Below are 25,949 nucleotides of genomic sequence, written 5' to 3' on the forward strand. Positions count from 1 at the left end.
CCTTTCAAAGTATTAACTGTGCTAGGGTATTGTAGTTTGGAATTTGTATAACCATAAAAGTGAACGCACATCCCTGGAATTCCCCTTATCTCTATACTTTTCTCTCCGTGATTTGCTTGTTTTTAGTTGTTTACTGTTTTTAATATTTACTGTTTTCAAAAAGTTTCCAAAAATTCTTGTTTCTCCAGATAGTAATTGAGTTCTAATAGAAGATAGACACTTTGTGTACATCTTCCCCGTGTTCGATACCCGGTACTAACCTTTTGCTATACTATACCTACTTTGTATACTTGCAGGTATTTATAGTGCAAATAAAAAGTGCATCATGGACGCTTGGATCCGGAGTGGATTTAGCGTCTGAGGTTGGATTCGACGTGAGAAAAGAAAGTTGTTAGATGGATTCGAGTTTTCTTCTTGTTTTCTGTTTTGCTTCGTCTAGTGTCTGCAGATCTATTTAGTTCTTCGTTGTTTATGCATAAATTTGAGTTAAAATTAGTTTGCTCTGTTTTGATTTCGTTCATGTTGAATTTCTTATGAGTTTTACGCAATTTGGTTGTAGAAGACGATGTCGCTGCTAGTTAGTACTAGAGTTAGTTATTCTGCCAGCTTTTCGTACGAACTCTGCTTTTTTAGTCATGGTCCCCACAGTCGGTTTGTTCCCAGGTCTAGTAGTGAAGTAGTTTTCTTAGATAAAGTGTTGAGCAGTTAATTTCCTTTGCAACGTTCTCTTATAATTTCGCCTAGATCTAGCTGTTAGCTTAGGAGTTTTAAAGATTCCCAAGTCAAGTTTAATTTGTTTTCCTCAACCCAAAAAAATGCGTGGCAGCAGCCAACACCAAAAACACACCCAAATCCTTGAACATGAGTATTACGCGTCCTTCTCTGTGGGATCGATCCCTACTTCCCTATACTAGGTTTAGTAAAGTGGTTGAGGGTTTTTGAAAGAAGTGCTCTGTGTGTCCGACGACCGGATTTCCTGCGACCAACGAGTTCCTAGACCGCGTGATCTAGTGGATTTGCTTGGACCTAGGGAACTTGGTATTTCCTTTTGAACACACCGTACGCAACCAGCAGGCTTTTCACATTCTCAAAGCATTGTGTTGATATTTTCGAAACACTATATTGATATTTTCATCCAAAACCCTAATTTCGAGTTTTTTTTTTTTTTTTTTTTTTATCTTTTTTGATTTTATTAATAAAAACGAAATTCCACGTGACAAATTGTAGACCACACGTTTTCTAAAATCCTATAGCCTTAAATTAGTTGTAGTTAGCAATTAAATAATGAGTTAGCAATTGATCACTCCCCTTCGTTCTATTTTGGATACATCCTAAAAATGAGATTGAGTTTGGTATAAATAATACAGAGATGGAGTATTTAAATTACAGTGGTAACTACAAATCTACGATATATTTGAAAAGGTAAACCAATTGGTTTGGAATGTTAACCTTGCATTAAAAAACGTAACTTGAAATGCAGTCATTAAAAACTAATTTCTTTAGCAATGTCATTAATTTAATTTTATTTATAAGTTATTTCCGTATTTACCCTCTGATACGACGACGTCGTATAGGTGGAAAATGACAGTATAAAGGCGCTGATTGATGAAGCTGCATGCATTTGCCTGCCTTCATCCCCCGATTAGTTGAAGAAATCTAAGATTAATTCGATCCTTCAAAATCCACAATGGCTATGGTTGCATCGAGATGCCAAGGGAGGCGAATCGCCGCCTCCTTCTTCTCACCTATCACCATTCGACACTCTCTCGCTTCTTCCGAGTAAGCCCCTCTCACCCATCCTCATTGATTTTGTCTGATCTGATATTTTTTTCCTCTTTCCGTTCAAATTCTTCTTAATCGTGTTTGAATTGTGTTGTATTTGCGATCTGTGGTCTATTTTCAGACTTTGATTGTGTTTTCATCGGCATAATTTAGAGCATGATATAGTGTCGTTTTAATGCTATACATTTATTTGAAATGTTTCGTTCCTTTTTGCCCTTCTATTACTGAGATCATGTTTATGGAATGAAAATTCTAGACTTATCTATGAATGGGATCAAATATCCAGAAATAAAGATCTGGTAATAAATGGACTGAAAAATATCGAATCATGCAAACCGAGGTATCATGCATAATTAGGTAAAATTTCTCGTGTAAATGATCAAAATGATATACACCGACGCGCTCACACATTGTCTTGGAAGAAACAAGTTTTCTATAGAAGTTATGGGAAAAGGAGGAGTATTAGGTAGTGTAAGAGAAGTTTGCCTTGTAGCTGTTAAATGAAATATTTGACAGACAAATTAAGTTTGGATAATCAGGATCATCCTGACTCAAAAGAATTACTCATCTGAATTCTGATTGGAAAATTACATTAATCAGAAAATGAAGAAATTTATGCAGAATGCGGATTTTTCCTGCTTTCCTCACCATCTTCGTTGCTTTACTTTGTATCTTCTACCCAAACAGATTAGTTGTGGAAAATTTGCTTTGCCAAGATATGATAGTACTGTCTTTCATTGAATTACTTTTCTGCATCTAACTCGTCATATGTCAACAGGGAGTCTGCATTTTCGGGAGTTCGTTCTATTTCAACTCAAATTGGTAGGATTCATTCAATAACTTCTGTTCCTTCTTTGTTGGCCATATACCCTAACTTCTAACTTATCCAATAGTGTTCCTACTTTTTCTGATACTTATGGAAATCAATGAATATGCAGTTCGCAACCGTATGAAGAGTGTTAAGAATATTCAGAAAATCACAAAAGCAATGAAGATGGTTGCAGCTTCAAAGCTGCGAGCCATCCAAACTAAAGCTGAAAATTCTCGTGGACTATGGCAGCCATTCACCGCTCTTCTTGGAGATCTTCCAAGTAGGAATTTTGTTATAATTTCACAATCTCGAAGTATTTTTAGTTATCTTTGTTTTGTACTGTGAATCCTTCTTCTGACCTTCATTCTGATTTGTTTGATTGTACGGAATATCAGTAGTACATTATAATCGGGACTTATTTCTTGTCATCAATCATTTTGTCTGCTTAAAAGCATGAATTATCACAGGATAATTTCCTTTATGTAACACACTCTCAATTAGTCAGAATCGCGATTATTTCATCTATATTTCTCAGGCCCAATAGATTTAATGTCTACTTTGCACTCTTTGCTTTCTTACTTCATCCACTTATTTTGATGCATAAGGTATCGAGGTGAAGAAGACCGTGGTCGTCACAATATCTTCTGACAAAGGTCTTTGCGGTGGTATAAATTCTACAGCAGTCAAGATCAGCAGGGGCCTTCATAAGTTGAACTTTGGTGGTACACCACCCTCATGTCTTTAGCTCTCTGCAATTTGGGCAAATAGAGAGTAACATTTGTTAATGTGTTACACAGGTCCTGAAGCAGAGTGTAAATATGTCATTTTGGGGGAGAAAGCCAAAGCCCAGCTCATACGTGACTCAAAGAAAGACATCGAGTTATCAATCATAGAGTTGCAGAAAAATCCTCTCAACTACAGTCAGGTCATCTATCTATATCCACAACTGTGAACCTAACCAAATTTACTTCACTTGTATCAATATTTGGTCCTAAAATGGAAAATGGAGCTACTTTTGGTTTGCAGGTAGCTATGCTTGCAGATGACATCTTGAAGAATGTGGAGTATGATGCACTAAGGATCGTATACAGCAAGTTCCAGTCAGTCGTATCGTTTATACCATCAGTCTCAACCGTACTGTCTCCCGAGGTGAATGAAGGGCTGAAGCTACCCCCATTTTTTAGCCATATAAACTACTCCATAGTGAATGATCTGATGGTGGTGTAGATTGTTGAGAGAGAAGCTGAGGCCGGGGGAAAGCTCGCGGAACTTGATTTGTATGAAATTGAAGGTGGCGAGGCTAAGTCCGAGGTGCTTCAAAACCTCACCGAGTTCCAGTTTTCCTGCGTATGTCGCTCTTCACCTCGGTCTCCTCTTTTGCATAATCGGAGCTTGTTCTAATAAGGAAGTGGTCTTGACTTTTGATGGATGTGTGCAGGTGATGTTCAATGCAGTGTTGGAAAATGCTTGCAGCGAGCAGGGTGCGAGAATGTCGGCCATGGATAGCTCAAGCAGGAATGCAGGAGAGATGCTTGATCGACTAACGCTCACTTATAACCGGTTTGTTTCTTTATTACTTTTTGCAATTTGAGAAGAGAGAGTGATGAGAATTGTTGATGTTTTGTGTTTGGATTTGCAGAACTCGTCAAGCATCCATCACTACTGAATTGATAGAGATCATATCTGGAGCATCGGCGTTGGAGGGTTAATAAAAAATGATAGCTTGATTGATGGATAATAAGCTGATTCAAGCAGAGATAAATAACAGCAGCTTACTTTCTCCTTCTGCAGAGAATGTTGGCTTATGATATAGACATGATGTCGGATTCCTTTTTATTTGATAAAATAATAAAGTGGATATTTTTAAAGTTTAGCCTGATTGGTGGGACCTTTTTTCCGAATTTTACCTAAAATCGTATTTTGCCTGAATATCCATCCATATACGAAATTTGATGATTGGCCTTATGAATTTCACCATAATTCATGGATTGGTAGGTGTAAATACTAATAAAGAATAAAAGAAAAAATGAAGTTAAAAACTAACTGCAGTCTGCAACCACAACTAGTTCATTTAGACTTTAGACTAGAGCGGCCGCGATGATGATGATATCAATGGAGTCCGCCGTCGTCAAACTCCCCCCATCTCTCCGCACCATCAAACTCAACCCTAACCGCAAAAACCGCATTCTCCGCTTCGCTTCCTCCGCCTCCGCTCCCGCTCCTCTTTCAACCGACCCGCAGCTCGGCCCCGGATCCCTCGGGCACCTCACCCGGCCCGATTTCCCCATCCTCCACCAGGCACACCTCTATTTCCCGTCTCTCTAAACCCCTTCCCCCTAATTTGTCTATACGTCGTTTTGATTTTTGTGTTGGAATCTCTTTGATTGTGCAGGAGGTGAATGGGAAGAGGCTGGTGTATTTGGATAACGCCGCCACGTCTCAGAAGCCGGCGGCGGTGGTGGACGCCCTGCGGAATTATTACGAGTTGTATAATTCGAACGTTCACCGCGGAATTCATTATCTGAGGTAATTTTCTAGAGGAAACTCTGTCGGTGTGGATTGTCCGCTGATTTATTTTTGGTGCTGTGGTGTAGTGCAAAGGCGACGGATGAATATGAGCTGGCGAGGCAGAAGGTGTCGAATTTTATAAACGCATCGGAGAGTAGAGAGATTGTGTTTACGAGAAATGCTACTGAGGCAATCAATTTGGTGGCTTATAGTTGGGGTCTCTCGAATCTAAAGGAGGGAGATGAGGTACATAATTTTCCTTCTGCGACTGTTTCCTTTTCCAGTTCGCTTCTTTGCTCATTTGAGTTGATGTAGATTCGGCTTGACAGAATGTTATCCTGTATTATTGTGATATTCGATAAGAACCGACTACCATATTGCTACATGGCCAAAATTTGTTGAGTTGATGTGGATACTGCTTAACATGTTTTCCTTTTTGCTCGTATTCTATTTTTCTTCCTTAAATCCAAACCTTTTAATGTCTTTGCTATGAGTTAGAGTTAGCTAATAGGTACTGATTCACAATTTTCAGGTTATACTTACCATCGCTGAACATCACAGTGCTATTGTTCCTTGGCAATTTGTAGCTCAAAAGACTGGTGCAGTGTTGAAGTTTGTTAATTTAGGAGAGGATGAAGTTCCAGATGTAGAAAAGCTAAGAGAAATGATCTCGAAGCGGGCAAAACTTGTCATTGTTCATCATGTCTCCAATGTGCTGGGTTAGTCTATTTCTATCATGTGAAGAGGAATAATTGTAGATTGTGACATGAAGTTTATTTAACTAAAATACATAGAGAAGAAGCTTATGTGAGTTGTTTTGGAAAAAGCATCTTTTTCTGGCCATTTATTCATTACTAAAAATATGATATAAGGTTTACTATGACAAGAAGCTATTTGTTCATGACCAGTTCTGATTCTCCTCTCTTCCATCTTTCCCGCAGCTTCTGTTCTTCCAATTGATCAAGTGGTAAGCTGGGCTCATGATGTTGGAGCCAAAGTGCTCGTTGATGCTTGTCAAAGTGTTCCTCATATGGTGGTTGATGTGAGGAGCCTTGACACTGATTTTCTGGTTGCTTCTTCCCATAAGGTGAAGTCTTTTCCATTTGCATTAGAATTTAAGTCCATATCTATGTATTAGCTCTCAAGTTTTATAAGTCAGTGTTTGAAGTGAAGAATTAATCATGCTTCAGATGTGTGGGCCTACAGGCATTGGATTCTTATATGGTAAAAGTGAGCTCTTGTCCTCCATGCCTCCTTTCTTAGGTGAGTTATCCTTAACCCTCTAGCCATGTTTGTTTTCTCTCACATTAAAATGTGATATAGTTTTGTACACAATTACTGAATCGTGAAATTCTGTTTTAGTGTTTTATGAGCTTGTCTTTTTAAAATCTCTATGACATTATCTCAGGTGGTGGTGAGATGATAGCAGATGTGTATTTGGATCACTCAACCTTTGCTGAACTTCCTTCTAAGTGAGTGTCTCACGTGCCACTAAATCAATATTAGTTGTAGGAATTGGGCAACAAATGAACAATTATTTTTGGCATTGATTTTAGTATAGGGGTGAAGTCACACTTGGTTAATACCAAAATGAACTAATATCTGTTGCCTGCATTAAATTTCTGATTTGCACACAAAAGAAAATGCATTGATATTCAAGTTATCCTAGTGTGTAACATAATGCTATGAAATAGTTTAAAAATAATTGCTACCAATAAACAACACCGTTTCATTTTTGCACATGCATTATAAACCAAATTTCCATGTTAAGGCTTTATATTCCACAATGAGTTGGATATAAACTCAAATCATGTCTATTTTAATGATGTTAATTTATGAATAAATATCAAGATGTTCGTTTTTGTTCGGGTCAACATTGATAGCATAATGGCATGCTTATTCATCGTTTCTGATTGTGATAGATTTGAAGCTGGAACTCCTGCTATTGGGGAAGCCATTGGATTGGGGACAGCAATCGATTATTTGTCAGCCATTGGGATGCAAAAGATTCATGAATATGAGGTAAAAATATGCACTATTTTCCTCGCCACCTTACCGAAGAATACTTCTATTCTTCCTGCAAGTGGAAGCTACTAGTACTGGAATAATACTTTCTCCTCTGATCAAACTCGTTGAAGCCTTACTTATTTTCACATCCACTCTATCAAGGTCATAAGACTCACTAGTAATAGTCGACGTGCTATTCTTGTGAGCCTACACATCAACTCCAAGTTTTTTTCTAGTTTTTTAGGATTAGAGTATTATATTTCCATTTTAAGTTGATCATATCTTCAAAATACAGGAGCCAGCAGCATCATCAACAAAGTTTTCCTTTTCCCTTTGCAGGTAGAGCTAGCGAATTATCTGTATGATCGACTGAGCTCGGTACCCAGTGTCCGTGTCTACGGCCCAAAACCATCTAGAAGCGTGACCAGAGCAGCACTATGCTCTTTCAATGTGGAAGATGTTCATCCAACTGATATTGCAACTTTTCTTGACCAACAGGTACATACACTGTAAATTGTCGTGTTTCGTCTCTTCAACATATAGTGTCAATCTGTGACCTTGTCTTTTTTTCTTTCCTCAGCATGGCGTCGCGATAAGATCAGGTCACCACTGTGCACAGCCCCTTCATCGGTACTTGGGGGTGAACTCGAGTGCTCGCGCCAGCCTTCATTTCTACAATACAAAAGAGGATGTGGATGACTTCATCAGTTCCCTATCCGACACCATCAACTTTTTTGCATCTTTCAAGTAGAAAAGACTGGTGTAGAATGTACGTATGTCTGAATAAGGAATATTCAACAATAACAATTTTATGTATCGAAATACCATAGTATTTTGTTGGATGGAATTATGAAAAGCGGAATTTTGGCTCAAGGGTCATTGTGAATTTGTGAACATCGGTTTATTCCAGTGTTATTTTCAAGCATATATGTGTTCAGTACTAGCAAATTAAGCTACAATTTCAAACGCAGTATCAATCTAAATGAAGTCAAACATAAAGATGACATTTTTAATGATAAAATCAGAATTTTGCACTTATTTATTGCAACGGAGAATCTCTAGACGAACTTGAAACAACTCGATCTGATCCTCTCAACTCAAGAATGGGGGGTTTGGGGCTCGATCCTTGAAATCTGGTAAAATTTCGTGAAATAGACGCTTCATAACTCTTCACTCACCCCCGAATTCCAATAACTCGATCCAAAATGGAGCAAAATCCCAGACCCAAAACAATCCTCGAAACATGCGGCGAAGAAATCATCAGAATCGTAACCCCAGTTTCGATATGTATGCTACTGGTCGTAATTCTGGTATCAGTCCTCAACAGAGGCTCCTCCTTGGACGACGGCATCTCATTCGCATCCATGGCCACCATGGCCTACTCCGAGAGCAGCTCAGACTCCATCTGGGACAAGCTCAAAGGCGCCCTCTTGAACTCCCTCGTCTTCGTTGCTGTTGTCACGGTTGCCACTTTCCTAATGGTGCTCCTCTTCTACCTCAAATGCACTAAATTCTTGAAATACTACATGGGTTTCTCTTCCCTCCTCGTTTTGGGATTCATGGGTGGTGAGATTGCCATTTTCTTGATCAAAGCTTCAAGCTTTCCCATTGATTGCTTTACATTTGCTGTCGCCTTGTATAATTTCACTGTTGTTGGTGTTATGGCTGTGTTCATGTCAAGAATGGCTATTTTTGTCACTCAAGCTTACTTGGTTGTGATTGGGGTGCTGGTTGCTTATTGGTTTACCCTGTTGCCCGAGTGGACGACGTGGGGGCTCTTGGTTGCTATGTCGCTGTATGATCTAGCTGCGGTGTTGTTGCCTGGGGGTCCATTGAGGCTCTTAGTGGAGCTTGCCATGGATAGAGATGAAGATATCCCTGCTCTTGTTTATGAGGCACGGCCGGTTATTAGTGATGCTGGTTTGGGTGATGGTGTGGCGAGGAGAAGGGTTTGGAGAGAGGGCAGGGGTGATTTTGATGAAGATCAAAGGCTTAGGTCTGATCGTCTTCCGGATTCTAGTCTGGGGAGTTACTTATATGGTGAGAGCCAGAGTGCGAGGAATATTGTTGATGCTGAAGATGGAAGAGCATTAGGAGGAGCTTCTGAGCTTGCTGCTCCTCTCATGCAACATATTAATATTCAAATGAATTCTTTGGAGAACGCTGCTTCAAGTGACAATATGGCGCTTGAGGGAATTGGCTTGGGCTCCTCTGGTGCGATCAAGCTTGGACTTGGCGATTTTATCTTTTACAGTGTTTTAGTTGGAAGAGCTGCTATGTACGACTTCATGACGGTGTATGCGTGTTACCTTGCTGTCATAGCTGGTCTTGGTATAACTCTGATGCTCCTTGCATTTTATCGAAAAGCTTTGCCTGCTCTACCTTTCTCTGTCCTGCTAGGCGTGTTGTTTTATTTATTGACTAGGTTGTTGCTCGAAACTTTTGTTGTACAATGTTCTATGAACCTATTGATGTTTTAGATTTATAAGACATTATCTATGATTTCTGATTGTATTCAGTTTTAAACATTTTCTTGTGGAATCCTTTTATTGCACATAAGCTGAAGTGAAGTCGCCTTGGTTGGGTGTTAGGTGGCCAGACTTCTCAGTATGAGTTTACCTAGATACATCATCTTATATGGTATTGCAAACAAGCTGAAATTCCATAGTAAAATACTAAACTTAGTGGCAGGCTGTCTCATCATTTCTCCCCCTTTGTTGACATTGTTATGATATCTATCACTAGAAGTGTAACTGGGGAAGCCCTATTGGTGGTTCATTGGAGAATGTCGGTGTCATGACCTAGAATAATCGATTGTAATGGCGATGCCTAAGCGGATGTGCTATTCAAATAAACTAGTCACAGATACATTACATAGACGTATGTGTGGTAGATGCAATCTAAAATAATCCTTAAAGTCTAGTCAGGAATTGATGGTGTTCCTGGCAACGCTAACTGGTTGAATCTTTTTTTTTTGGTTTGTGAAATCATATTTTTCCTTCATCTAGTTTGATCGTTGTTTATTTGAATATTTGAAGAAAAAAACCTGCTTTCAATCACATTTTCTAAGACTATCCTACTTTTGAACATCTACCACCAGACTTCTGATGCTATAGTTAAGATTTATTACAGAACTGAAATAAAGAGAAGAAGCAGTGTTAATAACAGAAATACCAAGTTAGCTTGTCAACTCTTTTGTCAAAAATTTGCTACTCATTTATCCTACCACATTTACATTTGCTGTTTTGGAGCTAATGGGATCAGTTTGAAATGATCTATGAAATTGAATCATGGATTACCACCAATCCAGGAACTAGCAGAAAAATCCAAATCTGTGTTTTCTTCTTCCCTCTCTCGAGAACTCATTTGCATTTTACTCAAGAGTATCTCTATCTCATAGACATCAGCTGTTACAAGATAACCATATTGTTAGTTGAAGGTTGAACAAGGTGAAGTTCGAAGAATGTGAAATTCCTCTTTTGCAAAACTCTAATTAAGCCCTGTTTGAATTTTCTTTACCTTTACACAACTATATGTTGGGCCTGAGACTGGATCAAAGTGATCTTGGTAGATGCCAAGCCCCTATACCAAGCATCACTGGGATCTCAATATTCCGAAAGTGACATGTGTATAAATATATGTAAGGCCACATATGATGACACTAAGAGGCCCTTATCTTGATTGTCCAGTAAATGTTTCTATTGCTTCTCAGTTTCAATCCTAATCCTTCTTTTGCACGAGTACATCATTTTATTAGCTGTTTTGAACTGCTTTGATAACTGCATCACTGTATCTAAGTATTTTTAGCAGCAGAGTATGCATACTTTACCACTTGTGACTTTATTGCATTAAATGCCATGGCTTGCACTTTCATAATCATGTGGTTGGGGAACTTCTAGCATCAACTACCCTTTACAAGATGTTATATATACCCTTTTTGCATTAAATGCTATAAATGTTGTGAAAAGTTCAATCTGGATACTGAGGACCAGTAGGATCATGGCGTCGTGCACAGCGTGTGTAATTCCGAGGCACGTTCTTCTGAAGGAGGACCATTTCTCTTGTTTATTTTGCTCATGTTTCAGTCAATGAAGTATATAAATGCTGTATAAAAATCTATTGTTTAAGCATACCATATGCTCAATTAGCATTTGTAGCTACAAGTATACTTAGCTCGGGTTTTTGTCATTATAAATGACCAGTTCCATTACCGGGTAGCTGAGATACAAGAAGTTTTACAGTTGCTCATTCTTTTACCAAATTGTATGGTGATAATATCTTCCTGATGTGAATGGTCAAGAGTCTTCTTGATATATCTTCCTGAACATTGAAATGTAACGGTCAATCTAGGACTGGGTTAACAGAATTACAAAGTGCTGGATCACTCTCATCCATGAATTAGTTTGACATACATTGAGAGTCGTCTGCATGTTTTCTGGTGATATTAATGTGCATTGAATACAGTAGCCTTGTTTTTATCATACTCAGACATGCTTCAAAATGCAGGGCTGGTGAAATTGCTCTAGACACGGTACTGACACTTTCTAAATTCTTTTTGTTGAGGGATATTTCACAGCTGCTGCATACTCTTAGTCTCTTCCTAATGGCTCCTTTTTTTATTGTCTCCCACTATTGCAGAAGACTGATAATTGTGGCATGGCGATGATCAGGCTGAAGTTACAGTATGCTATGGGGACAATCCAATTTGAACTAACTAGGTACGAAAACTCTGGACTTGCTTTAAGAATGCCATTAAGACGTTAATCGACATGCTAATACATCTTACCTTGGACTGGTAACTTGATACTGCAAGTAAATTTGATAATGATGGGTTCTCTACTATATTGGAAGAGTGAGAAATTCTTCACTCGTTTCTGTGTTTTTTGATGAATTCTGTTTTCAAACACTCACAGACTTGATTGGAAATGGAGCACAACGATGGTCAGGAGGCCATCTCATTCAGAAGCATATCGAGAGGAAGCTCATGATGGTAATTCTATGCTGTTATTTTTGTACAAATCTTTTGTCGATAGAATATGGTTATGCTACGTATGGGAGGGTGTAACCCGGAGTATAATATACAGCTAACGTTACAACATTTAGAGCGTTAGAAATTGAGAAGGCATACATACTACAGAACAACAAACAAAAGAATAGTAAAAACTAGGAAGAATGAACGCATTTGAAATCATCCGTGTCACCTTTTCCAAGAATGGCTCAATGACTTCGATGAGCCTCCAAGAAGATCCATGATGTACACTCCCAGCTCCTGTTCGGTGTACTTGATGTGCTTTTCGCCAATAGAACTGCTGATCTTACTGACAAAGTTGCGATACGGTTGGATGACTGTCTTGGAAGCTAATATCCTCACATCTTCGCGGAGTTGAGGATCTGGGACAACCCATCTTGTCTGGCTCTTGTACAGATCCTCAAAAGCAGTGTTGAAATCTTGGCATCTCGCCTTTAGAGTTGCCTTCCCGACTTTCCCATCGTCATGGAGAAAGGTCAGTAATGAACTCCACGTCGTTCTTTGGTAATACATTGCATGCTGCCGGAGCTTCACATAGTGTTTTCTGATCCAATCATCACCAAAGTAGGGGCTGATTTTGGAATTCTTGATCTTCTCAACTGTGTAATGGAAATTGTTCATCAAAAAGATATGCTTTAATGAAGAATCTCTGTATAAACTCGATTTCTCATCTAAGGCTGCTTCTAAAATTGATGTGAGTGACTGCAGGTAAATTGCTAAGGCACAAGCTGGATTGGGATCTGCCTCGGCATCCATGTTGTGCTCTTTGTCTCCACTCTCCCTGTCGTGTTCTTGATCTTGAAGAAGCAAAGGAAGCGTATCCTCATATTCAGCGAAGCACAAGATGTAGTTGGCAACGTACTTTGTTAGGGGATGAATCCCTCCATTTTGGAACGGGGTTGTGGAAGTGCATGTTGCAATGCGGTTTCCGAACTCGTTGAGGATGACTCTAACAGATTCTCCTAGCTGCAACAGAAGCTCGTGGAAGTCAATCCTGATCAACGACTCCGTCTCTTGTGAGAACAGAGCGTCCAAATCCGGGACGAGATCAGCTAAAACCTCGTACATATCGAGCAAGCAGAAGAGCCATTCGGGCTCATGGGGTCCAATCAACACAGCTTGACCAAAATTCAAGAGACAGAAGAGAGGTCCCCTTGAAGCCTCGATCAGGCAAGCTGTGCTGACCTGGTCGTATTCTCCAAGAACTTGGTCGAACAGCCGTTTTGCGCTGCCAAGATAGATGCCGATGATTCTCGTCATCGCCACACGCCATTTCCTGATCCTCGAGTTCAAGTGCTTCCACTCCATCCGCTTCACATCTTCTATGCTAAGCTGCTCCACATAGAGAATCATCGAGTACTCCGCTAATACATCCTTCCAGAACGCGGTGAATGGCAGACAGAACTCCTGAGCATAGCCCGAGGCAAACATTGTATCCGCGATGGACTTGATTTGAGGAACCACATCGGGATGGATCAGATCCATCGTGCAATCCTCGGTCTCTGAGCTGCTACGGCCCCTGAGAGACGCGTCCTCGACCGAATCATCTTCGTTGGAGATGACAGACTCCTCGTATATGGGATACACTTCGAAAACCGGGTATTCATGCTCGAAACACTGCTTGTTCTGCACAAGTATGTGGATCAGCTCATTTTGGAGCCTGTCCATAGCCATATGCAGAGTAGTTTTTGCTTGATCAAGAACCCCATTACTCATTCGACTCAACGGCATACCTTCAAGAGCCTCAATCGATCTCTGCACCTCGCCAACTGCTTCCAAGTATTCCAAGATTATCACTGGACCGGAAGCCCAGATCTTCGAATAGCTTGAGTGCAGACTTGTGATGGTTTCGCGGGACGAGACGACCCTCTTTTTGAGCTCTGTGATGATATCCCCATCCGGCTCATCTTCATTGAGCTTGATCATTGTAGACAAATGGAAGTCGAGCTTTTCCAAAATCCCCCTCACATCACTGCTCATGAGCTTGGTTGCTTGAAGGGCCTTCATCAGGTGATACGAAGCAGCAACAACGTGGCTGTCCGCGTCGGTGATATCGGCCATCGGTGGTTCTTGAAGGAAGAAAGTAGGCTGTTTTGGGTTCTTGAATGGAGAGCAAAAGATTCAATCTTTTTGATGTGGAAATATCAGTAAATCAAGGCTTTTGAAGGCAACCGAAGAATTAGAGAATCTAGAGGTTTTTGCAGTAGAATTTTGGGTTCTTGAATGGTGAGCAAAGATTCAATCTTTTTGGTTGTGGAAATATCAGTAAATCAAGGCTTTTGAGGCATCAGAAGAAGCAGAGAATCTAGAGGTTTTGCAGTAGAATTTACCACTCATGTTTTGAAAAAACAGAAGGGAAGATGGATAAAGGTGTAGACTATATCTGAACACTGACCATTGCAGCCTCCCTTGTTTGAATACTGACTTCACAAAATCCAGAGAGAAACAAGAAAACTTTCCTCAAAATTCAAGAACGTGCAGAGAAACAAAGGTAAGGATTTTTCTCTTGATCATTCTCATTTCACAGCACACACATCAACAACATAAATAATTGTGTAATCATGAGCAAAATACTAAAAAAAAGTCCATCAAAATTTTGCAGGTAGAGTCTCAAGATTTCTGCTGGTTTGTAAGAGAAATGGGGCAGCTACAGATATTGTAGAACTAAACTGAAGTGGTAAGGAAAGGGGAAGAAGAAGAAGAAGATGATGGTTGAAATTTCAGAAGAGAAGAGAAGCTTCTTTGAGATTGGTGCAATTTGTTTAATTTATTTGCAACGACTTTACTCTGTAAATTAGTTAGTTAATTTGTTACCACAAGTAGCAATGTCATTGTCAAGTGTAACTTGAATTTCACTCTTTGTTTTTTTTTTTTTTTTTTTTTTTCTCTTGTGTTTTTCAACTCTTTAAATCTGATTTGTTATTGGACTCTTGACTTTGACCAGTGAATGGTTTTATATTCGGACATGTCATTTTCTGTACGGTCAAAGGTTGGACCCATGTTTATTGCAAATGGTTCAAAGTTCAAACACATATTCTTATTTTTCATTTTATACTGTATTTCTTTTCTTATGAATAAAATTACTAAAAGACTTTATGTTTACGTGAATGGAATAAATGAAAAAAATTAACATTTAATATTTTATTTTTAGAAGATATTAAAGTGGCTAAAATTTGACAAATTTTTGTGATTTAAATAATTATTATCTTTTTTATGTGTTGTTGCCTGTTGGTGTTAGGCTAGTTTTTTTCAACATTAAAAGATACTTTTGGACTTTGCTCTCCATTAGAAGTCTTATTTTATCATTTTTGTTTGGTCTATATTAGAAGTCTCATTTCATTTTTATTATTTTTGGCAAGTGAAATACCTCACATTCTACTAATTCATTTTACTTATATTTTATTATAAAATTAATATATAAAAGTAGGACTCACGTTCCATTAACTTTTGTACTCTCTTGCTCTCTTTCAATTACAAAATCAATTTTTTTTTTAAACTTGTATCAGTCAAAAATGACAATTCTAATGGGGACCGGATGCAACATTACATAAATGCATAAGTTTATCTAAACAAGGAGAATGCAACAAGTATATTTTATAGTACTAGTAGTATTTATTTTAAGAAGAAAATTGATCATATATGTATATTTTTATTTTAAAGCGTAAGATAGGGTAGTACATTTACATTTATTTTCAATTGATTGGCATGAATTATGGTATGTATTACTCCCTCCGTCCTGTAATAGGAGCCCTATTTAGTTATGACACCAGTTTTATAAAACGTAAAGAAAAGAGTGTTGAATAAGTTAGTGGAATATGAGTCTTACTTATATAGTATATTAGTTTTATAATAACATGTGTAGTGAAATAAATTAGTGTAATGTGAGACCTATTTATTATTTATGATAAAAATGAAATATGACTCTTATTGTAGGACAGACTGAAATGACAAAATAAGTCTCTTGTTGTGAGATGAAGGGAGTACTTAATTGATAGTGATTGGTATGTAAAGCAAATAAAAACTGAATATTACTCTATAAACGAAGAAGAATTGAGAAATTTTTGAAATTGAGAGGATTCTAGAGTGCCAACTACCACCTAAATAGAGATATTGTTGTATTTTCAATCATGTTACATGTATTAAATACTCCCTCCGTCTCCAAAGAGTATGAACTATTTCTTTTTCCGTTCGTCCCTAAAGAGTATGAACTTTCTAATTTTGAAAAATTCAAACAACATACTACCCCTACACATAATTTTATTTACAACTTATACCATTACAATTAACACTTATAACATTATAATAATATGGATCCCACTCTCCACTAATATTATTTCCACTATCATTTCTTTCTTCTCTCTTACTTTACCTTTTATTTATTAAAATCTGTGTCGAACTCAAAGTTCATATTCTTTGGGGACAGAGGGAGTAGAGTACGAGTCAAATTGAATGTAAATTTCCTATCTTCCCTTTTGCAAAGAAAATTACATTGTTGCCAATGTGGAAGATGCTTCATTTTCAAAAAAAAAAATTCGTTAGTATACCTCTATACCTCATTTCCCACTAATTACTACTACTTCTATATGATATGTTTGAAACGAAAATACCGTCTTTAATCTCATTAGTATCTTACTTATTTCACGAGGCTACTAAATATGCTAGGCACCGTATATATAGGAAAGATTTCATTCGTGAATATGCAAAAGAATTTAAGATCCCAAATTTAGATATGTGTAAAAAAAGCTAAATCAACGGTAGACCATAAAAAGAATGGTTCTAGTGATGGTGGTGTCATCGTTTTGTTTGTCGACAATTTAGTATATTGCTTTCTCTTCGTCGAACTACACGGTGGAAATAGGAATCTGCCTAATTTTTCTGGCCACTTTTTGCCTGTCGGACTTTGGCCGGAAACCAAGCTCTTTCTGATTCTTCATTTCCCTCCGCTACATGCATGCATATTATGGTATGCTCTCATTCCTCTTCAATTCTCTCTTTTCTTAATCGACGGAGTAGAAAAGGAGAATTTCAAGATTATAGAAGAAAAGCATTTTGATGGTAACGGGCAATATAGAAATGACGACATTCATTGACTTTTAGCGAATTATAATATTTTCGACAAATTTTGAAAGTGATCTTAAAAATCATAAAATTTTGAAAGTGTGCAATTTTCCCAACCTAACCAAGAAATTATTTTGACAGATTTTTCTCCTAAGCAGTTAGTCGTAAAATCTATGTGGCTCGATTTGAATTATGCATGATACAATGTCGTTTCGACACCTTAAATTTTGAAATGATGTTGGATGATATGTGCACAATGTGATAAAAATATGTCATGTAAATTTGTTGGGTTTTGAAGAATGACCACGGTGAAAACTCGAAATTTGTGACTTTTAAGACCACTTTCAACCACAAAACATGTACATTTCCTATGTTTTTTTTGACAATTTCCTTCTTAAATTCTTGAAAGAATCTCCTCTAATTTTGTTTCAAAAACAGAGTGCATGTAGGAGAATCATTGATTAAAACAAAGGAATGAGTAAAGCGGAATCTAGTGAATCACCACCACCACCACCCAAAGCCGACCACCACGATGCCGGAGAAAAAGCACCACCAACTCCACCAAAAGTCGACCACCACGAAAAATCACCACCACCAGCACCTCCCGAAGACCTAAGCTCCTCCTCCTCCACCTCCGACGATGAGTCCTCCTCCGTCTCCTCTTCTCCTTCCTACAAATCCACTAAAAAACCCCCGAAGCCGGAGCCCACGCAGCCGCCCCCAAATCAGGAGATGGAGCGCAGCCCCTCCGCCTACCGGATCCCGCCCTCCGTCTTCGAGCGCAACAAGTCGTCCGCCGCCGGTGACTGGAGCGTCGCCTCCAACGACTCCCTCTTCAGCATCCACGTCGGCAACATGAGCTTCACCAACGATCAGTACATGTGGCGCTCCGAGGAGCTCACACCTCCACCTCCGGCCGCCGGAGGCGACCACATGTTCACGTACCCCGCGCATTCGGCGAATGGAGGGGTCGCTGATATGAGGAGCCACGAGCTCGGGCTCGCGGAGGCTACCATGCTGGAGGTGATCAAGGAGAACGAGGGTCGGAGTCCTCCCCCGCGGGTGCCGGTGCCGGCAGAAGTGCGAAAAGCGCGGCGTTCCGCGGGGAGCAACCAGAGCAACATGTCGTTCGCCTTTTCCGTGTAAGTCATCTTTGTATATACGTATGTATTTTATTACTGTAAAACTGCAACTTAGGGGGTCTCGGGTGGCGCCCCTCCCACTACGACCTCCACTAGCCCTTCCCACAAAAACTGTCTGCCACGTCAGCACTAGCCCTTCCCATTTCACTAGGACTTCCCATTGCACTAGGACTTCCCGCAATAAAATTAATAAATTCACAATTAAAATTAAAATTTACGGAATTAAAATTTCGACACGAGCCGTATTTATAAAGTTTTTTTTTTTTTTTTTTAAAAAAAATTAATTTTCGGTGGGACGTCCTACCCACGCCACAGTGGCGGACGTCAGGTAGGACGTCGATGCGAGGGGCGAGCCCATCCGACGGGCACTCGGGACGGGCGTGGGCGCCCTTCCCGCTCCCTACGGCGGACGTCCGGTCGCCCGTCGCCGACGAGCGAACAGGAAAAGCGACGGTGGAGACACCCTTGATTGATAAAACGTTTGATCAGACTCATCTCTAATTTGTGCACATATTGAGTCCTCTATTTTTTAACTATAAAAATGCAACATTGATTGATAAAAAGTACGTTTAATATGTCATGTGCAAGTCATTTAACTCATTTCTTATTTGTGCACATATTCAATCCTCTATTTTATAACTATAAAGTGCAATTTAATTTGTAAATTTGTGTGACACATAGACTTCGTGTGAACAAGATAAATCATTGCAAAACATTAAAATCTACACACTGTCTTTTACGTTTCATTGAACATTCCACTTATGCTTAGTAGATTAAATGAACCTATATAATTTCAAACCTAAAACCAATTAGTGATAAACGTAGTAATTCATCTTAAGAGTTATATAATGGTTTCAATTTTTTTTACATCGACGTCGGATATTTATTTATTTTACTCACATTTTTTTACATCGATATTAGACATTTATTTATTTTATATTTATATCAATCGTCTAAATAAAAAAATTGGATGTAATGTGATTAGAGCGGGAGGAGACACAGAGAGGATACCTAGCTCGATAAAGTCGCCGGAGAAAACCCCAGTAGAGCCGCAGCAGCACGATCACGATGAACCAATAGAAAAAGAGGCTCAACCACCTCGATCGAAATGGTTATGTTGTTGCTCGTGTTGGCCATTTCGTTCGTGACACACAACATTAATTTATAAATAAACATATTTTCAACAACTAAGATGAAGCTTTGCATCTTCATCTGCTGTAATGCATTTTCTCTCATATGACCTAATGTATTCTCATCGGATATTCCTGTGATTATTTAGGCCTATGTTTCACTTTATAAATACATATATATCGTTGTGTTGTGTATATATTTGGGTGCTAGAATCTAGTAAATCAGAACATTTCTTCAATTTTTTTAATACAAAAATCAATACTCCATTATTCTATCTACGTGTTTTCATTTTTGGATGACTCGTACTACATGGCAACATCTCTCAGCTAAATCCCAAAAAGTTGTTTTCTACTCCCTCCGTTCCAAGGTATTAGACCAACTTTCTCTTTTGAGATGTCTCAACATATTAGACTCATTTCCTTTTTTAGCAAAAAGCATCTATCTTATTTTATTCTCCACCTACTTTTTTTTATCTCTTCTCTCTCCTACTTTTTACCTCTCTCATACTTTACTCTCTCCACTTTAACTATTTAAATATTAATTCCTTAAATCATGTGCCCAAAAAAAGTGAGTCTAATACTCCGGGACGGAGGGAGTACTATTTTACATTTGTATTTATCTAAAAACATGTGACTGAAAAATATTATGCTACCTTTGTAATTTCAAAATACTCAATCCGTCCATGAATAGGAGTCTCGTTTTTCTATTTTAGTCTGTCCGCGAATAAAAGTTCCGATTTACTTTTACCATAAATGGTAATATGGTTCGACCTTCCACTAACTCATTCCACTCACATTTCATTTAAATCTAATATATACAAGTAAACCACTTATTCCACTAACTTTTTTCCATTCACTTTTCTTAACATTTCTTAAAACCCGTGCCGCCAAGAAATGAGACTCCTAATGCCGAACGGAGGGAGTAGCAATTATTTCCATTTTGAATTATTTCTTAAAATTATGCAATTTTAATTAAAAAAATTAAATAAAAATATTATTTCTACACACCATTTATGTACTAAGTACCACCTCTGTCCCAACTAAGTTGAGACATAACTTATGGGCATGAAGATTAAGAAATTGTGTTAAAAAGTAGGAGAGGTGAAAAAAGTAGGAAAAATAAAAAGAGAGAGTAAGTAGATAGTGAAATAAAATAAGAGAGATTAGATGTTTTGTTTTTTTTTTAAAAGAAAATAAGTTGAAACATTCCAAAAAAAAATACGACTCAACTTAGTTGAAGCAGAGGGAGTACTATTTATATTAATAGAATTAAGAGGTTAATATTTTGTGGACTTCATCCACAATCCACTAAATTATTTTCTTTTAATGAGAAAAAAACTACCCAAAATTTTTGGATAGTATATCCGTCCTGGCCCTGGTGGACATTCCTGGGGAATTGACCCATTAAAGGCGCTTTTGCAGCTTATAATTGGGCCGGCCCATTAGGCGGCCATATATACAACAAACCCTAAGTCACGGACGGCTGCGAAACCAAATCACATTCGGCGCTCCTTTCTCCACCTCCAGCCATGGTAATCTCTCGCTTCATTTCTTCCTCTAGCTTTATCTCTGCTAGATTTATGGCTTCATCATGAGAGTAATTTATGGTCGTAAGATTTTAGATGGTTTATTATAGTATCGCTTCTTTTGAGCAGAAAAAACCCAATTGATTCAGCTCTAGAGAAATCTGTATGCTTCTAATTTGTGCTGATATGACATTGATTTCACACTCTCAAAATAAAGCTGTATTGGTTTTTATGTGGATGGGGAACTAAGGAAAATCTGGAGGTTGTTTGGAATTGGAATAGGAATTGGATAGATGTGAGCATATTGAGTTGATTGTGTTAGTTTTGTTGGCATCACAATTTGCACTCTGCTAGCATGTGTATCTAATTCGGCGTGTGGTGATTTTGTCTGTGGACTTATATTTGTGCTCTTGATAGTTACACTAGAAGGGTTTTATGATTTTGGTGCATATATTTCTCTCTGGTTATAATAACATTCCATAATCTGTCTGAAGAAATGAGTTAGGCTCTCCCCATCCATTTGTTGTAAATTATGGGTTGCCTGTTATCTGAAGTTTGAATAATTTTTGGTATGGGCTTCCAATATTTGGCTGTGGTCTATTACTATTGGAGTTGTACTATATTAAATTAGTATTGTTTGTTGTATATATGATCATGCTAGCTTATTTGTTATTTTTGGTTTTAGGTGAACGTTCCAAAAACCAAGAAGACTTACTGCAAGTCGAAGGAATGCAAGAAGCACACCTTGCATAAGGTCACCCAGTACAAGAAGGGGAAGGATAGCTTAGCTGCTCAGGGTAAGCGTCGTTATGACCGGAAGCAGTCGGGTTATGGTGGTCAGACCAAGCCTGTCTTCCACAAGAAGGTATGAATTAATTTCCCGATTATTGTTGGTTTACTGAATGCACTGTAGCAATGAAATTGTACCTGTGGAGTTGAGATTGAGGCAGTTAAGCTAGAATTATTTTTGAACTTCATACAAATAACTGAGAGCTTATCCTGTTCTGTTTAGGCTAAAACGACTAAGAAGATTGTGCTGAGGTTGCAATGCCAGGGTTGCAAACATGTTTCCCAGCACCCGATCAAGGTTCATTTTCTGATTCTTGCATTTTTCACTATGGCATCATCATCTTCATCTATCCTGGCATGAATTTGTTCTCCTTTTCTTTTGTAGAGATGCAAGCACTTTGAAATCGGTGGAGATAAGAAGGGCAAGGGAACATCGCTATTCTAATCTTATTGTTTTTACTGCCTTGTTTTATTGTGATATTGGTCTTGACAATTTGCTTACCTGCTCTAGCTAAAGTTTAGATTAAATATGAGACATGGTTCTCAGTTTCTTTTTCAACAAATGGATTACGTTTTTCACAATGCAACAAATGGATTAAGCAACTTTCACTACCCAGCTATACATTTTTCATTGGCTTGAGCAATTTTTTGTGAAATTGTTTGCTTGAGGAAATTTGAATTACAGTTTGTTTGCATATTAACTATCATCTATTTGATTAAATTTTTGGAATATTGGTCCCTAATGCCATGGAATTTTCAAAAAGTTTGTTTGCATATTAACTATCATCAATTTGATTAATTTTTTGGAATATTCTCCCCTAATGCCATGGAATTTACAAAAAGTTTGTTTTTTCCTTGAACTTTCAACTTGACAAATAACATTATGAATTTTGTATGTGGTTGTTAATTTCACAATATTTTACTTGATTAGTGAATGTTATTATTTATGGTTATGTTTTTTTTGTTCTTATAACGCTTGTTTGTCCTACAAAAGATGTCACACTTTCCTTTTTAGTTTGTTCTAAAAAAAATGTCACATTTTCATTTTTGGAAAAAGTTCTCTATCACATGAATATACAAATTATATTCTCTCTCTCCATTTGACACACAAAACAAAATCTCGTAAAATCTCCTGCGGTCTCACAAGTGTGACATCTTTTATGGGACGGAGGGTGTATGTTCTAAGTAATTTGATCAATTTTAATCAAAGTTCTGATTTTTGTTTAAATTTGAATTTTGAGTTTTGGGTCAAAATTTATGTACTTTGAACTTTTAATCTCTAACATTGGTCATTGAATCTGAAAAAAACACTCTATTGTGTATGTTGGGCTGCGTATGTTTTGAGTCTGATGCATATTAAGGAAATTTGAGAGTGATTCTTCGTTGACAATGTAGCAGTAAATAGACAACAAAGTAAACGTCAAACTAGTTCTTCAGGTTCATAATCAACCCTGAATTGGCTCTAAACGTTTTGCCATCTATAATTATGTTAGGCTGTTTTTTTTACAAATTAAAATAAAAAAATGTATCTTTTAGAAAATATTTAGGTGACTAATAATCTCAGATTTTAAGTCTAATCTTGTCAAAATTTCACTAATTCACAATTGACCGTCAGTTTTTGATTGAACCGTCAAAAAAAGAGTAATTTGACGATGATTTTGTATGTTTTTTTTTTCTTCAAAAAGTGAATGTTTTGAACTTACTTTATATTCGACCATGTGTTTAAGATAAAAAGGGGACTTTAGTCTTAATTACGAAGTATGAGAACTTTTCAAATCCTCAACCCGAAGGCAAAAGGCGCAGACCTTTATCTTGTCGGAATATCCGATTTGTGGTGGCCGGAGATCAAAAGGTAAATAGGTAATGGAAATGGGATAAATATTAGAGTGTCCACAATAGAGTGGAACAACCACGATTCTGCCAAGGCACAGCCACAAAAACTCTTCTGTCACATCATCAAAATAAATCAAGAAAATAAAAAAAAAAATGAAAAAACCGGCACGGCGGACCGCCGCGGCTCCCTTCCGGCGTGCAATAGGTGCCGCGGCTCCACAACCACCTCCGCCCCCACCGCTTCCACGCCACAAATGTGGCTCTCTCCCGTCCAGCCCTCCCCGCCGCGGCTCATCCTTGTCCAACAATAGACCGCCACGGCGTTGCTATTGTGGATGCCACACCTTAACCTTTATGACGTATGCACTTACTATAAATAAATTCAAAATTTAAAACAAATAATCCACACGTCAAGTAAATAAAACACACATATTATATAATTTCAAAAACCAACATTAAACAAGTATATATTTCAAAACATTCTGAAACTGTAGTGGGACCCTCTCACCACTCTATATACTATACATTTATCTACATGCAAAAATGATGAGGAGGAGAAGGTTGTCAAAATGCGCCAGCCGCCGATCCTGATAACACGTGGAGTTTGTATAACTCACATTAACTGAAACATCACTGATATCTTATTCCTGAAAAATATTAATGGTTTATATGAGCCACAACTCAGTATATATAAACTTTACCTTTAATTTCACACAAAAATATCAAACACATTCTTTCACCAACATATATCACCAGAAGTAATAAATATCATAAACAATTTAGTATTCATATGCATATGCCTCTCTGTTCTTTTTATTATTCTGTGACAGGTCAAGCCTAGTATCTGCCCAGGATTTCCATTGTATACGACCCGAAGGTCCCTTTTAATTATTTGACCTTTCCACGAAGGCTCCTCTTTGCATTTTGACCTTTCCACGAAGGCCCCTCTTTGCACATTTTCTTTGACCCATAAGTCCGTTATCATTGAATATGACCCGTAGAACCCAGGACAAGCCTGTCACAAATCCTCTTTAATCCAATGATGCAAATAATTTTAATGACATATAAAAATATATCAACTGCACCACTCACATATCCATTGCACCCATCAGATATCCATATCATATTCCACTAAATAATTCCAACATAATATATAAAATATATCCATACTAATTTCACACCATATAATTCAATTACTCATTCATATTCAACACATAGTAATCAACCACATAATATATGTAAAATTAAAAGTATGATTTATACATACCTTAATATATGTAACACTAAAAATTTAATTCTGCTTTGCGATCTACAACTCTTATTTCTTTTCTTCTTCTCATTTTTCTCTCGTCTTCCTTTACTAACTATTATCACTCTATTTTCCTCAATCCTTTTTATTTTTCAGTCCACGGTGTACATACGTATAAAGCATGCTAAGTCGGTTAAGAAGAAATAATAATTTAAGGCTACTAATAAAATAATGTAACATGCATGCTATATATTTTATCTTTTTGACAGTTGTCCTATAATATCGGTGGCATTATCAACTACTAACCACGTATATACTACATATTTGTGTATTCAATCTATGCTACTACTATTTTATACTCCCTCCATTCCATAATAATAGAAGCAAAATTTTTTGCCACGAAAATTAAGAAAAATTGTGTTAGATGAGTTAAGTAAAGAGAGAATAAAGTGGAAAATGAAAAAGGTAGAGAGATGAAGATAGAAAAAAGTAAGAAAGAGTAAAGTAGGTGTGGAAAAATGTGTACACTTTTACTAAAATGGGAAATGACTCTATTACTATTAAACGGACGGAAATGGAAAAACGCCCCTATTACTATGGAACGGAGGAAGTATTATATTAGTTTAGGATCATTATCATTTCAATTGTAATATATATATAGGGATGTGATCATATCATAACCCATATTTATGGTGATAACCTAATAACCCTCATTTTATAGACGAAAAATATCATTTTATGGAACAGAATATCATTTTATGCATGCTGAAAAAATATCATTTTATCGTGTATAAATATCATTTTTAGTAAAAATGATACTTTTGACCCATAAAATGACAGGGTTATTAGGTTATCAGATAAATATGAGTTATGATATGATCGCACCCCTGTATATATATATAGGGGAGCATTAAGGTCCTATTACCCCCTTAGTGTCTATTTCCTTCTTAATATCATCCATTAGATTGATGGAATGGACAGACTAGATTAATAGGAGAAATCTGATCTCGTGTTGCATTATTTGTCCTAATTTGTGCATTATGAGGGTATAAGAGTAAAAATATAATATCTTGTACACGTTTCTA

The 25,949-nt window shown here is 37.6% G+C and overlaps 7 protein-coding genes and 1 long non-coding RNA gene across 14 annotated transcripts; 6 read left to right on the forward strand and 2 right to left on the reverse strand.

Moving 5' to 3' along the window:
* Positions 1-1,634: 1,634 nt before the first annotated feature.
* LOC125201785 (ATP synthase subunit gamma, mitochondrial-like) lies at positions 1,635-4,466 on the forward strand. Of its 2 annotated transcripts, none has more exons than XM_048100033.1 (9): positions 1,635-1,779; positions 2,561-2,604; positions 2,721-2,873; positions 3,199-3,315; positions 3,391-3,518; positions 3,620-3,742; positions 3,821-3,940; positions 4,032-4,153; positions 4,233-4,466. In XM_048100033.1, exons 1-9 carry the CDS (start codon positions 1,688-1,690, stop codon positions 4,300-4,302), a joined length of 969 nt encoding a protein of 322 aa, XP_047955990.1. In that variant the 5' UTR covers positions 1,635-1,687; the 3' UTR covers positions 4,303-4,466. The 2 variants fall into 2 exon arrangements, with proteins under 2 accessions (XP_047955990.1, XP_047955991.1); XM_048100034.1 differs by having other exon boundaries at positions 3,199-3,312.
* A 170-nt stretch (positions 4,467-4,636) lies between these two features.
* LOC125201784 (cysteine desulfurase 1, chloroplastic-like) lies at positions 4,637-7,981 on the forward strand. Its single transcript, XM_048100032.1, has 10 exons — positions 4,637-4,891; positions 4,986-5,119; positions 5,188-5,347; positions 5,634-5,820; positions 6,043-6,188; positions 6,292-6,364; positions 6,510-6,573; positions 7,024-7,123; positions 7,448-7,606; positions 7,689-7,981. The coding sequence occupies exons 1-10, from the start codon at positions 4,691-4,693 to the stop codon at positions 7,857-7,859; spliced, it is 1,395 nt and encodes a 464-aa protein (XP_047955989.1). The 5' UTR covers positions 4,637-4,690; the 3' UTR covers positions 7,860-7,981.
* Positions 7,982-8,142: 161 nt separating this feature from the next.
* Positions 8,143-9,620, forward strand: LOC125211138 (presenilin-like protein At2g29900). The gene has a single exon (XM_048110844.1). The coding sequence runs from the start codon at positions 8,314-8,316 to the stop codon at positions 9,586-9,588; it is 1,275 nt and encodes a 424-aa protein (XP_047966801.1). The 5' UTR covers positions 8,143-8,313; the 3' UTR covers positions 9,589-9,620.
* A 1,895-nt stretch (positions 9,621-11,515) lies between these two features.
* LOC125203230 lies at positions 11,516-12,275 on the forward strand. The gene is made up of 4 exons (XM_048101544.1): positions 11,516-11,639; positions 11,747-11,826; positions 12,022-12,098; positions 12,193-12,275. The coding sequence occupies exons 1-4, from the start codon at positions 11,556-11,558 to the stop codon at positions 12,273-12,275; spliced, it is 324 nt and encodes a 107-aa protein (XP_047957501.1). The 5' UTR covers positions 11,516-11,555.
* On the reverse strand, positions 12,163-14,997 carry LOC125203221 (exocyst complex component EXO70E2-like). Its single transcript, XM_048101534.1, has one exon. The coding sequence runs from the start codon at positions 14,196-14,198 to the stop codon at positions 12,306-12,308; it is 1,893 nt and encodes a 630-aa protein (XP_047957491.1). The 5' UTR covers positions 14,199-14,997; the 3' UTR covers positions 12,163-12,305.
* A 1,987-nt stretch (positions 14,998-16,984) lies between these two features.
* LOC125204813 (proline-rich receptor-like protein kinase PERK7) lies at positions 16,985-19,616 on the forward strand. The gene is made up of 3 exons (XM_048103552.1): positions 16,985-17,100; positions 17,634-18,337; positions 19,323-19,616. The coding sequence occupies exons 2-3, from the start codon at positions 17,670-17,672 to the stop codon at positions 19,483-19,485; spliced, it is 831 nt and encodes a 276-aa protein (XP_047959509.1). The 5' UTR covers positions 16,985-17,100; positions 17,634-17,669; the 3' UTR covers positions 19,486-19,616.
* A 1,238-nt stretch (positions 19,617-20,854) lies between these two features.
* LOC125205808 (60S ribosomal protein L44) lies at positions 20,855-22,394 on the forward strand. Its single transcript, XM_048104952.1, has 4 exons — positions 20,855-20,999; positions 21,679-21,858; positions 22,006-22,080; positions 22,168-22,394. Exons 1-4 carry the CDS (start codon positions 20,997-20,999, stop codon positions 22,225-22,227), a joined length of 318 nt encoding a protein of 105 aa, XP_047960909.1. The 5' UTR covers positions 20,855-20,996; the 3' UTR covers positions 22,228-22,394.
* A 1,241-nt stretch (positions 22,395-23,635) lies between these two features.
* LOC125201840 lies at positions 23,636-25,045 on the reverse strand. Of its 6 annotated transcripts, XR_007172988.1 has the most exons (4): positions 24,883-25,045; positions 24,513-24,630; positions 24,124-24,262; positions 23,636-23,985 (listed from the first exon to the last, which is right to left on the reverse strand). It is a non-coding gene; the product is annotated as an uncharacterized LOC125201840 (long non-coding RNA). The 6 variants fall into 6 exon arrangements; XR_007172992.1 differs by lacking the exon at positions 24,513-24,630 and having other exon boundaries at positions 23,636-23,965; positions 24,141-24,262; XR_007172991.1 differs by lacking the exon at positions 24,513-24,630 and having other exon boundaries at positions 24,141-24,262.
* Between the last annotated feature and the right edge of the window lie 904 nt (positions 25,046-25,949).

The sequence above is a fragment of the Salvia hispanica genome, chromosome 1 (genome assembly GCF_023119035.1).
Source record: "Salvia hispanica cultivar TCC Black 2014 chromosome 1, UniMelb_Shisp_WGS_1.0, whole genome shotgun sequence".
In the NCBI taxonomy this organism is placed as follows: domain Eukaryota; kingdom Viridiplantae; phylum Streptophyta; class Magnoliopsida; order Lamiales; family Lamiaceae; genus Salvia; species Salvia hispanica.